Here is a 15,233-nt window from a genome sequence, read left to right on the forward strand (position 1 = left end):
GAAACGCCGCTACAGCTAAAAACACAATTCTACCCACTATACCCAGACGAGGTCGTTGTGGCGCAGGGGTTAGAGAAGGTGTGCTGGGAAGCACAAGGTTGGTGGTTCGAGTCCAGGCTGCCCTATGTTCCATGTCGAAGTGTCCCTGAGCAAGACACCTGACCCCTAATTGCTCCCCTGGCAAAAATGTGAAAAGGCCATGAGTTTAAAGTGTGATCTAAGTTGCTTTGGATAAAAGCGTCTGCTAAATGACCTGTAATGTAATGTAATGTAATGTAATGTAATGTAATGAGGTATACCTTTACCCACTCTACCTGAACTAGATAGCACTTTATCAGCATGTATGATTGCTCTTATGCATAGCACTTTGTAGTTTGGCTCATAAATAGAAAATAAATATAAATAAATAGATAAATAGATAAATAAATAAATAAATAGCATAAAGATGTATCAGTGTTGCGGTCGATTGGCTTTAGATCGCCCCCTGCTGGCTGAAGCTGATTCCACCATGAAGCCCCACAGCTGGTTCAACTGATCCAGATGCAGTTTACTCTCCTTCCTTATCAGCTCCCAGGATGCAGGACTACCCCCCTGTTCACAAAGTAACAGTTAGTATTAGTACACATACCACCCTGTACCCACAGAACTACAGTCAGTTCTGGTAAGTGTACGAACCTGTACAGTGCTTGTACTTACAGTGCTGTACAGAGTTTTCTTCTCCAGTCTGCGGTAGTACCTCCTCAGGCGGGTGTTTCTTGTGATTTGAGTTGACACCTGACAACAAAAACAAGTGTCAGTACTGAAAGTAGTTGGAGTGAGCCGCTTGAATTAGCTAAAGTGAGCAGCTAAAAGGAGTTGAGTCTCTGTACTCACACAAAGGTTCAGTCCGTGTATTTGTCTGTGGATGATCATCAGGAAGCGTTCCATCTTGTTTGCATCCCAGGTAACAGAGGAGCGGTTGTCATGGCGATAGAGCTTAGCCATCAACTCCAGACTGTCTCTGATGAAAACCAACTGGTTGTCTTCCTGGTGGTGTAAGTGTCACCTTGCAGTTAAGATTGATCGATTGACTGGTTCATTGATAAATGATTGATTGATTGATTGGTTGATTGATGGATGGATTGATTAGTTGCATTGATTGGTTGGTCAGTTGATTGATTTATTGATTACCTTATCGTTCATTATGCGTTCGTAGAGTCGGTACGGGAAGGAGACTGGACTCTCCTCATCAGTCAGCTGATTGCCCTAAAACATACAAACACAATAACAGATGAAATTTCACTTTGTTAAATTTGTATGAATGTTATCTTCATATATATAAACATCAACAAAATAGTTTGTCTCTAGATGGTTCAACTTAATAGCAGCTTTAAAGACGCAAGTAAGTTCATTTAAACAATTAATCAGGAATCAGGAAACATTTATTGCCAAAATATGTCAAACATACAAGGAATTTGTCTTGGCGGTTGGTGCGTGACAGCAGACAGACAATAGACAACTTCACAATTAAAGTGATATTCTTAAATTAAATGTAAAACTTAGCATTGCTTTTTTTATGAACTTTAGAATCACTAAGACTTTACAAACTTTACGAACATCTGATAACCCCTCAAGCTGGATTAGGCAAGTTTGGAGAAAATATTAAGAGAAAGCTATATATTTTAACAGTATCCTAACCCAGGGGTCCCCAACCTTCCATCTTATATTTCGCGGACGGTCTTAAAGGTGGGGGGGCAGTAGTCTTGCGAGTGGATATTTGGTAACTTGAAAAAAACGCTGAAAAAGAAAATATGTAAAGAAGGACGAACGCACGTAATCAGGAGAGACTCCGGTCAATTTTCCAAATAAAACATTTTTCAGAAAAAAAGTCAGATGACAAAACAAAATAAAATGTATTCTCTTTGTGGGGCGGCTCAGTACCACATGGCCAACGGACCACTGGACAACTGAACTACTAGAGTATTAGACCACTAGACTACCAGATCACTAAACTACTGGACCACTAGATCACTACCAGACCACTGGACTACCAGCCCACTGGACCTCGATGAACCCCTAACTCTTTCAACTTACTCACCATGGTTTGGACGAGAGTCAGAGACACGTTGCTCAGGTGTCCATAGTGTTGGAGCCAGTCACAGCAGAGTCCAGGGGTCCCGGCGCTGCAGAGGAGGGTTAGGGTTAACACAAGCATGCTGGTCCAGCTGGTCATGATAAAGATGAGGAAGAGGATGAAGATGCGCCTGCAGAATGATTGTGTTTGTGTCCGACATGCTGCGGATCTGACACTTTTATTTCAGAGAAGACAGGGGGGCGGGAAAAGTGGGGATTTCTTAGAGACTTTCACTTTGCACACACTATGTGCATGATCAATATGTAAAACACAAATTATTTATATTCTTATATATAGTATACATTCTACTGCAGCAATAAAGGATGTATTCATTACATTTAGATTTTGTTGATTTATGTTCAACTGTTACCAGTAAACTAAGAGATGCGGTCAATCAGAATTGGTGTTTAACAATTAGATAAATATATATATATATAATATCTATTTATAGATTATCCTGTTATTTTATAGATATAAAATACTCTGAACATAAATTATAATATTTACTTTACGTTTTGGTTTTGTTTGTTTCTGTTGATGTGGGAAGATTCCTACTTGTTTGCTTTCATTTTCCAAACCAGCTGCCTCAGGTTGCACATGTCATACACAGGCTGGATTTGAATTGTCAAATTCTCTCTCATTGAGGAAGGTTCCTAACTTAGTGAAATGACCCCGAAGTAGTGGCGCCATGACAAGAGCTGTTTTCTCCTAACCATCTTTCCTTGACCCTGTGACGTTTTCCACAGAGGTCAAGGAATAGCGGCTAGTAATAGACGTTAGGGGGTATTCTTTTTGACAGCTCAAATCACAGAGACAGATTTACAAAATAATAATAATAAGAGTGTGAGAGAGAAAAGTAAATACACCTGAGTGTGATTAAAATGTAATGAAGACACATTACAGATCTTTAAAAAAAATCTTCTACTTTCCAGTCTTATGTGAATTATATGCTTTTGCTCTGAAAGAAGCATCACACATGTTTCTGGTTTCTCTCGAATTTGATGGTTTGACATGCAACTGACGTCATTCGCGTTTTCACTTTCTGGTTGCTGAATATGTAACGCAGTGATGCCACACCTGCTGAAGTCACGAGTGAGTAGGGTCTGTGTTGATTGAGAGGATGTCATTTCAGAAGGGACAATTATAGGTCATCTACAAAAAAAATGATGGAGAAAAACATCAATGAATAGATCATTTGATCAATATAAATTACACTGTTCATTAATATAATTAATATAGACAACACACTGATAGATAGATATGTCATCAATGAATCAAAAAGTCGACCAATAACAGTGTTTATCCAGGTGGTAACAAATAAATAACAACCATACTCTTTATCTACTAAATAATAAAAAACAATATTTTAAAACTCGAAGAAAAGTAAATAAAACGATGTAAATGGCGAATAAATTTCTGTCAGGACATTTGTAACTGACGGAAATGTCGTCACTTTCTTCTGCGTGGTCATTGGTTGCTAGATTAGGCCCCGCCTCTCCGCGGAAGAGTGGGAAACTTTGTTTCCCACTCTTCCCACATGAAAGAAAGAGAAAGAGAAAGAGAAAGAGAAAGAGAAAGCAGAAGCTGCAAGTACCAGTAAAATCAACTTTACCGGGAAATAAAAATACAACCAGAGACTAAAGGACTGACGGTTTGTTGTAGCTGTCATGCTAACGGTTAATGAACAGGAGACGGGGTTTGTTGTAGCTGTCATGCTAACGGTTAATGAACAGGAGACGGGGTTTGTTGTAGCTGTCATGCTAACGGTTAATGAACAGGAGACGGGGTTTGTTGTAGCTGTCATGCTAACGGTTAACCGACAGTAAACGGGGTTTGTTGTAGCTGTCATGCTAACGGTTAACCGACAGGAGACGGGGTTTGTTGTAGCTGTCATGCTAACGGTTAACCGACAAGAGACGGGGTTTGTTGTAGCTGTCATGCTAACGGTTAACCGACAGGAGACGGGGTTTGTTGTAGCTGTCATGCTAACGGTTAACCGACAAGAGACGGGGTTTGTTGTAGCTGTCATGCTAACGGTTAACCGACAAGAGACGGGGTTTGTTGTAGCTGTCATGCTAACGGTTAACCGACAGGAGACGGGGTTTGTTGTAGCTGTCATGCTAACGGTTAACCGACAGGAGACGGGGTTTGTTGTAGCTGTCATGCTAACGGTTAACGAACAGGAGACGGGGTTTGTTGTAGCTGTCAAATTAATTAAACACATCTTAAATCATGAGATTTCTGAGTGAACTTTAGATAAAGGCTGTAAATGTCACGTGTCTCTTTTGTTCTCAGGTGAGATGGAGGTGGACATCCTGGAGTTCAGAGTCCCTGTGGATAACAACAAGACCCTGTTTGTGTGGGACATCCAGCCATCTCACTCTGAGGCTCAAATCTACGTGAGTCCACCTGGGCTCAGGTTTCTGTGTGAGTCCACCTGGGCTCAGGTTTCTGTGTGAGTCCACCTGGGCTCAGGTTCCTGTGTGAGTGTGTGAGTCCACTGGTTGTTAAGGTTTCTGTGTGAGTCCACCTGGGCTCAGGTTTCTGTGTGAGTCCACCTGGGCTCAGGTTTCTGTGTGAGTCCACCTGGGCTCAGGTTTCTGTTTGAGTCCACCTGGGCTCAGGTTTCTGTTTGAGTCCACCTGGGCTCAGGTTTCTGTGTGAGTCCACCTGGGCTCAGGTTTCTGTTTGAGTCCACCTGGGCTCAGGTTTCTGTGTGAGTCCACCTGGGCTCAGGTTTCTGTTTGAGTCCACCTGGGCTCAGGTTTCTGTGTGAGTCCACTGGTTGTTAAGGTTTCTGTGTGAGTCCACCTGGGTTCAGGTCTCTGTGCGGTTCCTCAGGTGGGTCTACATGGCGTCTTCTCGTCCTTCGGGCCTCTCTACCTGCTCAAGGTGTGTCAGAATTCTGCTCTTAACCCGCCGGGGTTCTACGCCCTCATCAAGTTCTACTCTGCTGCTCAGGCCTCAAAGGCACAACGGCAGACTGACGGACGCCCGCTGCTCCAAAGCTGTCCGCTCAAGGCAAGTCTTCTGATACACCAATCTTTGATTTTACAACATGTGATTTGCAGAACCATAGCATTGAACACGATGACTTATTTCATTTATTTTTCATTCCTGCTGAACTTGCTTTTATTGTGAATGTGAGCCGGGAAAAGGAAGTGATGATGTGCTACGTTGTTAGAGGGTGTAGTTGTGTTATTGAGCAGAAGGTGGCAGCCTTTTACTGTCATTAACAGTGCAGTTCAACATGAGGCTACACGTCAACAGAGGAGAATAAGAGTCCCTTAAGCATTTGAACATATCCTTTTATCTTTAAGACATGCTGTTGCTGTACAACCACATAGGCTGAACTGAGCGCTCTCTGAAATGGGTCGGTCTGGTCTACCTGGGCACTTCCTGCTTGTCATCAGCTTTACCTCCACTGCTCCCGTTGCCTAGCAACCTGCTGCGCTTGGCAGTAAAAGCCTTACAACTAGTGCGGGGCAAAACATTTAATGCAATTATTTGCATGATTTTCTGTCATTAATTGCATTATGCGCAAAGCTCAATAATACATTCAAAACTAGTGTGTTGCACGCTTTTATTTTAAAGTGTTGTTATCAGAACCATATAACAGGCACTCTTGGAGCAACAGCAAGTTAACATACATGATATAAATCTGTTTAAAAAGAACACTAGTAGGTAGTGATGCAGGTTGAGCAGTTACACAAGGACTAAATTAACTTCTTTATTTTTATCCATTCCTGCGATTTGTCATGTTCTTCCTCCTCTGCACTGAGCCAGCTGCTAAGACACACCAGGTCATTTACATTTCAGATGATGACAAACTTTTCTTGACCAGCAGGAGAGAACCACCTTTCACATGTTGTAACATCTCTGCACAAAACAATGTTTACGATGACTACGGACGTCTGCCCGTGTTGGGGCAATACCAGTGCATTAACTTGCATAATTCAAACAGTATTTGGCTTGAAAGGGAAGGAGCTAACGCTTATTTTAACAGTTAAATCACCTGAATACATTACACGATCATTTTGATCAATAGTTTTACTGAAGTTGACTAAAGCTTGCCCGGATTAAGACACCGTTACGTTACTTCATGCTGCTTGTCGTCAGTGAGAACAGTTGGTGCTCGTTGTAACGCTGTGTTCTCCTCACGCCGTGCGTGTTTGGAGGCGCCTCATTCGCCGTGTTTAGAAGGACGCTTCAGTCTTCTTCGTCGGGTTTGTCCACAGTTCTCGCACGCCGCATCAGCGTAGTCTTCACAAGTCTTGCTCCACTGGCTGTTTGTAGCCAGTGGGCTCCTTTAAGGATGATACTCTTTTCCTCCGTATGATATATTTCAGGCTGAGAGAAAAACATTTTCTGGTTATCTTAAATTCAAATGAAATCAGTGAAGCCATTGTAGTGTCACGGGGGTCCCTCCCCCTATATATATATATATATATATATATATATATATATATAATTACAGACTATGCAGCATGATGCTGCTTCCTCCTGGCTCCATAATACACAACTAAATGTAAAGTTTATAATCACACAACAAACTAACACAATTCTGTTTCTTTGTGTATTTATTCTCAAAGTTGGTAACGTTACTGATTTGGTTCTTCTTGAGCTCACTTTTGAAGTATAAACTATATATAAACCCGTCAGTGGATAAGATATCGGTCAACCAAAATTGAGGAATTAGAGGAAAGAGCAGCAGCATCACAGCAGTACAGGGTTATTATTGTCATTATTTAGCCTGGGATGATTTATTGCAGAGAGTTGTTGCACTGGGCAGGAATGACCTCCTGTATCGGTCCTTGTGACAGCGGAGCTGAAGGAGTCTGTTGGAGGACGTGCTCCGCTGTCCCTGCAGCAGGTGGTCAGGATTATCCAATATGGATAACAGTTTCTTCAGTGACCTCCCCTCCAACACCTTTTCCAAGCTGTCTTCCAAGACAAGCAGCCGTTAGCAGCGCAGCGGCTCCCGGTAACGTGAGCTGCTTGTGTATTTGTTATAAATGTGTGTTGGTACATTGATGTTCATAAGAAGCAGTACATGGACCCATGGGGGGGGTAGGTAAGGGGGGCGGTCTGGGTCAAGGGCTGTAAGGGGGGGGGCACGTTCTCACGTCTTATGTGTATTTTAAAACAAGACATTGGTTACCAATGTTGTATAACTTCAGTGATATCGGCCGAGTTGCGGCCAAAGCGACGACTGCGTCCTAATGGAGGCAGTCACGGAATTGAGACATGCTCTATGCGTGCAGGTGAAGCTGAGCTCCAAACACACGTCTTACTTCCGGTCTGACAGCAGCAGACCTCTAAGCCACGCCCGCTGCCTGGAACTGGCCAATCACTGCCTAGGATTCAACGGCTGGACCTCTGACATCATCACAGTAAGAAAACTTACTTACTTTAGATCTTCACATCAACATAAAAGTGAGTTTGTGTGACTTCCTGTCTCTGTCTGTCTTCCTCAGCTAAAGGAGCTCACAAACACTGAAGAAGAGCATGAAGGTGGAGGCCGATGGAGGAGGCTAAAGTTTGGCTGTTTGCTGCAGCTCTCCTTCCCTCATCACAGGCAGACGACCAGAGCAGCAGCAGTGGTGGAGGACTGCTTCACCTGCACAGGTGGTGTGTGTGTGTGTGTGTGTGTGTGTGTGTGTGTGTGTGTGTGTGTGCGCGCATACACACTCACCGGCCACTTTATTAGCTTCACCTTGCTAGTAAAAGGTTGCACCCCTCTTAGCCTTAATTCTTGGTGGCATCAACAAGGTGCTGGAAACAGGTTTTAGTCTATATTAACCTGAGTGCATCACGCTGTTGCTGCAGGTTTGTCCGCTGCACGTCTGATCCTCCGTTCCAACACATCCCACAGGTGATGTGGAGGCCATTGGAGTAGAGTGAATTCATGTTAAAGAAACCCAGTTTATGATATGATAGGGATGATGGACATGGTCGGCAACAATACTGAGGTAGGATGTAGCATTTGGCCAGATACAGCCAGAGCTAGAATGGAATGGTTTGAATCAAAGCATGTCCATGTTTTAAAATGGTCCAGTTAAAGCCCACATCTCAATCCAATTGAGAATCGATGGCAAGATTTTAAAATGACTGCATGAAAATGCAAAAATGAGGGTTGTACCAAGTATTGACTCGGGGGTGAATACTTTGTAGAACCCACCCCTGATCCCCATCCAGCAGATATGACCTTCCCAGCTGGCCATGCTGGGAACACGCTCCTTACCAGATGCTCAAACCACCTTAACTGGCTCCTTTCAACGCAAAGGACCAGCGGCTCAACTCCAAGCTAACAAATGGCTGAGCTTCTCGTCCTATCTCTAAGCGAGACGCCAGCCACTCTCCTGAGGAAACCCATTTTGGCCGCTTGTACTCGTGACCTAGTTCTTTCGGTCATGACCGATCCTTCATGACCATAGGTGAGGGTAGGAACAAAGATTGACCGGTAGATTCAGAGCTTTGCCTTCCGGGTCAGCTCTTTTTGTTACAATGATGCAGTAAAGCGAGTGCAATACCACCCCTGCTTCTCCGATTCTCCAGCTGAGCTCACACTCTATCTTCCCCTCACTCGCGAACAAGACCCTGAAGTACTTCACTTGGGGTAAGGGCACATTCCCTACCTGGAGTAGGCAATCCATCGGTTTCCTGCTGAGAACCATGGCCTCAGATTTAGAAGTGCAAATCCCAACTGCTTCACACTCTGCTGCCAAACGCTCCAGTGAGAGTTGGAGGTCACAGACAGAAGATGCCATTAGGACCACATCACGTACAAAAAGCAGCGATGAAATCCGCAGCTCCCCGAACTGTAGACCCTCCTCCCCCCGACTACGCCTCGATATCCGGTCCATGAAAACCACAAACAGGATTGTGACAAGGTGCATCCCTGGCGAAGGCCGACCCCCACCCACTGATCCACTCACCACTGAGAGATGTCAGTCAGATAGGCAGAGATCCGAGTGAGGGAAGGAGAGAATTAGTTGGGTGTCAGGTGCGCCCATCAAGGTAGGACGAGAGGGAGAGAGCAGAGCCTGAGACACCAAGTTCCTGAAGGGAGGAGATAAGGATCTGCTGGTTGACTGTGTCAAATGCAGCAGAGAGGTCCAGAAGGACGAGGACAGAGGAGAGAGGAGCTCTAGCAGTGTGGAGTTGCTCTGAGACAGCAAGGAGAGCAGTCTCTGTGGAACGGCCTTGAAGCCTGACTGGTGGGGGTCCAGGAGGTTGTTACGGTGGAGATAGGAAGAGAGTTGGTTAAAGATCACACGTTCAAGGGTTTTGGACTTTAAAGGAAAAAGAGAGACCGGTCTGTAGTTGTTTTCTTCAGATGGGTTGATGGTGGGTTTCTTCGGGAGAGGGTTAACTCTTGCCTCCTTCAGAGAAATTAACAGGTGAGGAAAGGAAGTGGCGGTTAACAGGTTCTTGGATGGTTCCCCGTTCCCCCCTCCTGAGGTGCCGTATGGTCTTCCAGAAGCACTTTGGTGCCAACTGAAAATCCTTCTGCATAGTTACCCCAAAACCCTCCCACACTCGCTGCTTTGCCTCCATCATGGCAGAAGCTGCTGCCTTTAGAGCCTCTCGGTACACTGCAACTGCCTCCGGAGTCCCTTTTGTCCACCGGGGTAACTCCAATGTACCAGCACTCAGCCGAGGACCTGGCGCCTCACACCATAGGCCATTCTAGAGTAGAAAAGAGTCCATCCCCTATCCAGGAGTGCGGTTCCACAGCCAAAGCTGTGAGTAGAGATAAGCCCCACCAAATCCAATTGATAACGCTCCACCTCTTGCACAAGCTCTGCCACCCCCACCTCCCAGAGAGGATACGTTCCACGTCCCTAGAGCCAGCATCTCCCGCCCAGGTCTGTTCCGTCTAGACCCCTCACTGTCACTGCCACCCTTGTAGCAGCGCACCCGACCCCATCGGTTTCCCCCACAGGTGGTGAGCTCATGGAGAGTAGAGTTCTAGGGCGCAGCACCACATTCCTCGAGCTGCGGCAAGCCCGGCCACCAGAAGCTGGGCCTGGCTCCTGACACATGTTGTGTGGATCAAATAGGAAAAATTCTAAGGGGCTGAAGACTTTTATGCAAGGCACTGTGTAACAGCTCCCGGGATCCGTCTGCTCTATGCGGCCGCCTAGGGCTGGAGAAGTCTGACGGTCCCGTTAACTACACCTAAATCTCCGAAATCCTGGAGCTCATTGTTTAAGACTGTTGACAAACTGACTAAATAAATATTGCGTAAACAACTAAGAAAATATTATTATATTCTGTGACTTAACAAGAGGGTTTTTTACAATGTTTAACCTACATTTGTGTTTATTTTCCTCTGCCATTGTTGTTGTTGAGGTGAAATGCATTCTGGGTTATTTGGCTCTCACAACAATGGACAAGTCTACGGTGGCCCTGAAGTGCAAAACACAACGGCAAATAGGAAAACACAACGACAGTAACTTCTTACGTCTGTCCAATCAGAAGGGTCCGTCCTCTGCTATAAGGTCCCACCCATTCCGTAAGGAGTTAATTTCGTTGTGTTTTCCTATTTGCCGCTGTGCTTTTCTATTTGCGTTGTGCGTTCCTATTTGCCGTTGTGTTTTGCTCTTCAGGGCCACCGTACAAGTCTGCTCTGATGCATTCCGGTTAAAATGGGAGGGGTGAGTCAGATCCGGAAATTTTAACTGTTCACAGCAAGATGCAGACCTTTTAATTGAAACGTACTTGGGTCGTAACGTTTAAGGGGTCCGCCAGAACACAAGTCCATGAGGACACAAAGACAGAAGGACACAACTACACAAGCCAACAAGTTCACGAGGACACAAGCCCAAAAGGACACTAGTATGGACAATAACAGATATTGAAAATAGAACCATAACCGAAGGAAATTTCTTTGTCTTTAGATCCAGATCTTCTGATACAGAAGCGGTGTAAACTCCATCGGCTGGTCCGAGAGCAAGCGCTGGTCAACGCCTTCTCTCCAGTACTACTCCTCCTACTAGGTATAAATACTACTATTACTAGCACTGTTGGGGAGGGGAGGGGGTCCTCTATATGTACAGAGCTGATCGATGACCCGTTGATGATGACCTGGCTCTTTATCTCTGTAGGTAGCGGTAAGGTGATGGTGGAATTGAAACAGACCTCGGATGAGTTTCTACCTAATGAGACAGAAGGACTTTTACAGGTAAACTCAACTGGGGTTTCTATAGCTAATGGAATCAGTAGCGCTCTCCTTTGACCGTATCCGTTGCCTCTGCTGCATTTGACACAGTGAACCACCAGACCCTCATATCCTTCCTTCAGGACCTTATGGTCTCAGACTCGGCCCCTCCACTTATCCCACCTCCTCTTACTACTGGGGTCCCTCCTCTTCCGTCACATGGCTTTTCCTATTATTGCTATGCTGATGACACCCAACTGATAGCAGCACAGTAAGAGTAACGTTCACCAACTCGACTGCTGGGAACCTTGATGTAACACCCGATGGTCAGCGTTCCTCACTGCCAACATCCTGTAAACAATCAATCAGTGTTAAGATCAAAAGGGATGTAAGCAGCACCGCTAACGGCGAAACATCAGAGGTTTGCTATAGTTACGTGATGGTGCGTTTTGTGATACATGTACAGGATACTATGTTGTTAAAAGTGTGTCATAAAAGGTTTTCGTTGTCGTTTTTATACAGGTTAATATGTAATCTTCCCTCATTATGAACATATATACAGATCTACATACATAAAATTACATTTTATTTTTAAATCAATTTCAGATTTGCCTCAGATATCTTTCAGTCTGTGCACATGCAACATCCGTCTCGAAACCTTCCCATCGGCACAGGAAAAACTCCCCAAACTATAACAAACCATTCAATGGGGAGAGACCTTAGGCGGAGAGGGGAGAGAGGAGGATCCCTCTCCCGGGATGACTGACTGCGACAACGGATGTCATGTGTACAGAATGAATGATGTAAAAGATGTACAATACATTCAACAGTTGTAAGTGTATCAGTTATCTCTCTGTCTTTCAGGTAGAAGAGTTTTCCTGGAGTGAGTTTGCTGCTGATGAAGAGGCTGTCGAAGAAGAGTGGGATCTGGCTGTATAGACTCCCAGCAGACTACCAAACATTTGCATTATGGGAAATATCAAGGTTCACTGAAACATTTTCATGTTGATAAATGTTAGTCAATAAATGTTTTATTAATTGTTTTGGCTCAGATTGTTTGTTTCACAATAAATAAATAATGTTTATTAGGTAGAATATGTTAATGAGGTAGTAAAGGTCAATAGTGAGGTAGTACATGTTTCGGAGGAGTTGGTGTAAGCTAATATTGAGGTAGTGTATGTTAATGGCGAATGTTTTAAACATGCTAGTGTCAAGTATTTCAAGTATAGCCCAAAATCGCTGCAGGCTTTATAGTCTACACATCCATCAACATCCTCCGTCCCGAAGCCCTCACATCGGCACAGGAAAACCCCCAAAAATGAAAAGGGAAGAAACCTTAGGGAGAACGTCAGAGGAGGATCCCTCTTCCGGGATGGACAGACTACAATGGATGCCATGTGTACAGAATCAACAATGTATAATACATGCAATTATATGACTGAAATGAGTCAAGTAATTGTCAGTAGTAAGCCAGGCGCACAGAAGGACCACTGCAGGGGCAACCACCATCACATAGAACCACCATCCACAGAAGCCTGTGGGGAGGGAGAGCACAGAGACTTTAGGAGAGGGTAATGTTGGTTTACGAGTCCAGTAATATGATTAATATCTAAATGATGATGATGATGATGATGATGGCAGCAGCAGGCGTCAGCAGGGCCACGGCAGGTGTCAGGACCAGGGTCCAGAAGGAACCACGATCTACGGAGACCTGATAGGGGAGAAAGCACAAAAAAAACTCCCTGAAAGAAGCTGAATTAGTCATGTGCATTAATAAAACGTGAATTATTGTAGAACGAGAGCGTGAGAGAGGAGCTCGGTGTGTCCTAGGAAGTCTAAGCCTATAGCAGCTTAACTAAGGGCTGGTCTGGGCTAACCTGAGCCAGCCCTAACTATAGGCAGAATCAAAGAGGAAAGTTTTACTTTAAAAGAGCTGACCGAATCTGCCCCCCGGACTGAAAGTGGAAGCTGGTTCCACTAAAGAGGAGCTTGATAACTGAAGGCTCTGACCCCCAGCCTACTTTTTAAAACCATAGGAACAACAAGTAACCCTGTTCTGTGTATAGGTTTGTGTATGTGTTCTGTTTTGTTTGTTTGTTCATACAGGTGGTACTGATCATCCATGATCTCCATTCATCTTGGCTCCACCCCCGCTTGTTACCCGGTTCAGCTGTTTCCACTCATCTCCAATCCCATCATGCCCTTCTGTCGGTATATGTACCCCTGTGTTTGTTTCACCCGTGTGGGTTTCATGCTGGTTGTGTGTATGTGAGTGCTGGTGTATGGTGGGGTAGTTATTAGTTCTGGTGATTTGCTGTACTGTGTTTTCAATTAATTGTTTTTTCTTTGTTCTTTTTCTTACAGGGGGATGAGGAGTAGTTTAGCCCTGCTCCGGAGTTTACATACCTGCACGTAGGGTTACTCTCCTGTCTAACAACACTAGCTACACCTGGCTGGGCCACCTACTGTAAGTTTGGGTAGGGCGCCTTGTTAGTGTGCCAGTTAGTTTTTGGCTTTGGCTGTAAGGACAGAAGTTCCATATTTTATTAAGCAGATTCTGACGCTGCCCCACACTCTAGCCCTCGAGGTCTCCCTCTAAGAAACGCAATACACACTCATATAAAACTCGGAAACGGAGCAAAGAACTAGTGAAACATAATCAGTGATTGTGAAAAAAGTACAATAGATATCAACAAGCAGTTTTTTCATAAAACAGTTGAGACTTGTGTCAACATTTGAAAGTTGAAATGGTGTCTGTAGCTGAATGATTGGCGAAGCTGAAAAATTTGAAAGTTGAAGAATTTTAAGAGGATTTGAACACGATCTCCATAGGAAAATCATTAGAAGAAATATTCATGATTATTGATTTATATAAATTCAAGCTTAAGAGCTAGAAAGCTGAAAAGTCATAGCACCCCTCCCGGGAAAGAGCTTAATATTTTATTATTTGAATGGTTTTAATAGCTGAAAGTGTGAAGCAGTTGAAAGGTGGCGCGGAAGAAATACAATAACTAAAAATGCATTTCCTGCTGAAAACGCGTTGGAATGCAAAAAGCTGAAAGCTGAACTGAATTTTTAAAAATAGCTGAAAATACAGAAAAGTTGAAGGGAATTCGAATACATTTGCTGAAATTACAGATATTAGAAAAGCTGAAATTAATTTGAAATTGCTGAAAATACAGAAATGGGAGAAGCTGAAAGGATTTTATATTTTTGCTGAAAAAGCAGAAATGAAAACAGCTGAAATAAATGTGAAATCTTGCAAAGAAATACAGAAATGAATATTAAAACATTGCTGTTAATACAGGCATAAGAAAAGCTGAAATCATTTTAAAAAACTACTCAAAATACAGGAAGTGGGGAAGCTGAATTTCAATAGATTTTCTAATTTGCAGGAGCTTAATTGAATTTTAAAAAGTACAGAAATAACAAAAAGCTGAGATGACTAAAAGGAGGTTTAAAATTGTTTGTAGTAATGTTAGTAGTAGTATTAGTTATAGTTGTAATTGTGGTATTAGTAGTACTAGCAGTAGTCTGTTTAGTATCTATAGCAGTAGAAACAGCTGGAATACTAATACTATTAGCCATAGTAGTATTTGTAATACTATTAGTAGTAGTTGTAGTATTAATAGCAGTAGAAATACTAGTAGTATGGTAGTAGAAGTAACAGTTGTAGTAGTAGTACTACTAGAAGTACTAGTAATATTCGTAGTGGTTGTAGTAGTATTTGAAAGCAATACGTATTTCAACGAAACCGCTTCATTCTGAGCTTCATTGTTAAGGTACAGATAATCATTGAGGCTTTTATTTTGTAATGATGGAATTGGGTGAGGGGGGGTTGGGAGACAGAATGTTTGTTATTCAAACTAAGACGTTTTTAATTAATAGGCCTCATCACAAACATTACAGTAAGAATTCCCTCCACTGGGCTTTTATTTTGAAATTATTGGATTG

The 15,233-nt window shown here is 43.5% G+C and overlaps 2 protein-coding genes across 4 annotated transcripts in view; one reads left to right on the forward strand and one right to left on the reverse strand.

Moving 5' to 3' along the window:
• Positions 1 to 12,320, forward strand: part of LOC120828058 (abl interactor 2) — a 30,774-nt gene extending 18,454 nt beyond the window's left edge. For 2 of the 3 annotated variants that reach the window (XM_078084302.1, XM_078084306.1), the window contains 7 exons: positions 4,409 to 4,512; positions 4,955 to 5,134; positions 7,378 to 7,506; positions 7,591 to 7,744; positions 11,020 to 11,118; positions 11,227 to 11,303; positions 12,144 to 12,320. In XM_078084302.1, the coding sequence (XP_077940428.1) occupies positions 4,409 to 4,512; positions 4,955 to 5,134; positions 7,378 to 7,506; positions 7,591 to 7,744; positions 11,020 to 11,118; positions 11,227 to 11,303; positions 12,144 to 12,218 (818 nt within the window). In that variant the 3' untranslated portion in view covers positions 12,219 to 12,320. The remainder of the gene's footprint in view (positions 1 to 4,408; positions 4,513 to 4,954; positions 5,135 to 7,377; positions 7,507 to 7,590; positions 7,745 to 11,019; positions 11,119 to 11,226; positions 11,304 to 12,143) is intronic. The other variant, XM_078084303.1, reaches the window with a different exon arrangement.
• On the reverse strand, positions 451 to 2,294 carry ifnphi1 (interferon phi 1). The gene is made up of 5 exons (XM_040191407.2): positions 2,078 to 2,294; positions 1,171 to 1,245; positions 874 to 1,026; positions 697 to 774; positions 451 to 591 (listed from the first exon to the last, which is right to left on the reverse strand). The coding sequence occupies exons 1-5, from the start codon at positions 2,210 to 2,212 to the stop codon at positions 451 to 453; spliced, it is 582 nt and encodes a 193-aa protein (XP_040047341.1). The 5' UTR covers positions 2,213 to 2,294.
• Positions 12,321 to 15,233: the final 2,913 nt, after the last annotated feature.

This window comes from Gasterosteus aculeatus, chromosome 11 (genome assembly GCF_964276395.1).
Source record: "Gasterosteus aculeatus chromosome 11, fGasAcu3.hap1.1, whole genome shotgun sequence".
Taxonomy (NCBI): domain Eukaryota; kingdom Metazoa; phylum Chordata; class Actinopteri; order Perciformes; family Gasterosteidae; genus Gasterosteus; species Gasterosteus aculeatus.

Coding starts and splice junctions, on each gene's coding strand:
- ifnphi1 (XM_040191407.2), bottom strand. CDS start 2,212: ATGACCAGCTGGACCAGCATGCTTGTGTTAACCCTAACCCTCCTCTGC. Junction 1,246..2,077: donor TGACTCTCGTCCAAACCATG/GTGAGTAAGTTG, acceptor TGTATGTTTTAG/GGCAATCAGCTGACTGATGA. Junction 592..696: donor AGAAAACTCTGTACAGCACT/GTAAGTACAAGC, acceptor CTTTGTGAACAG/GGGGGTAGTCCTGCATCCTG.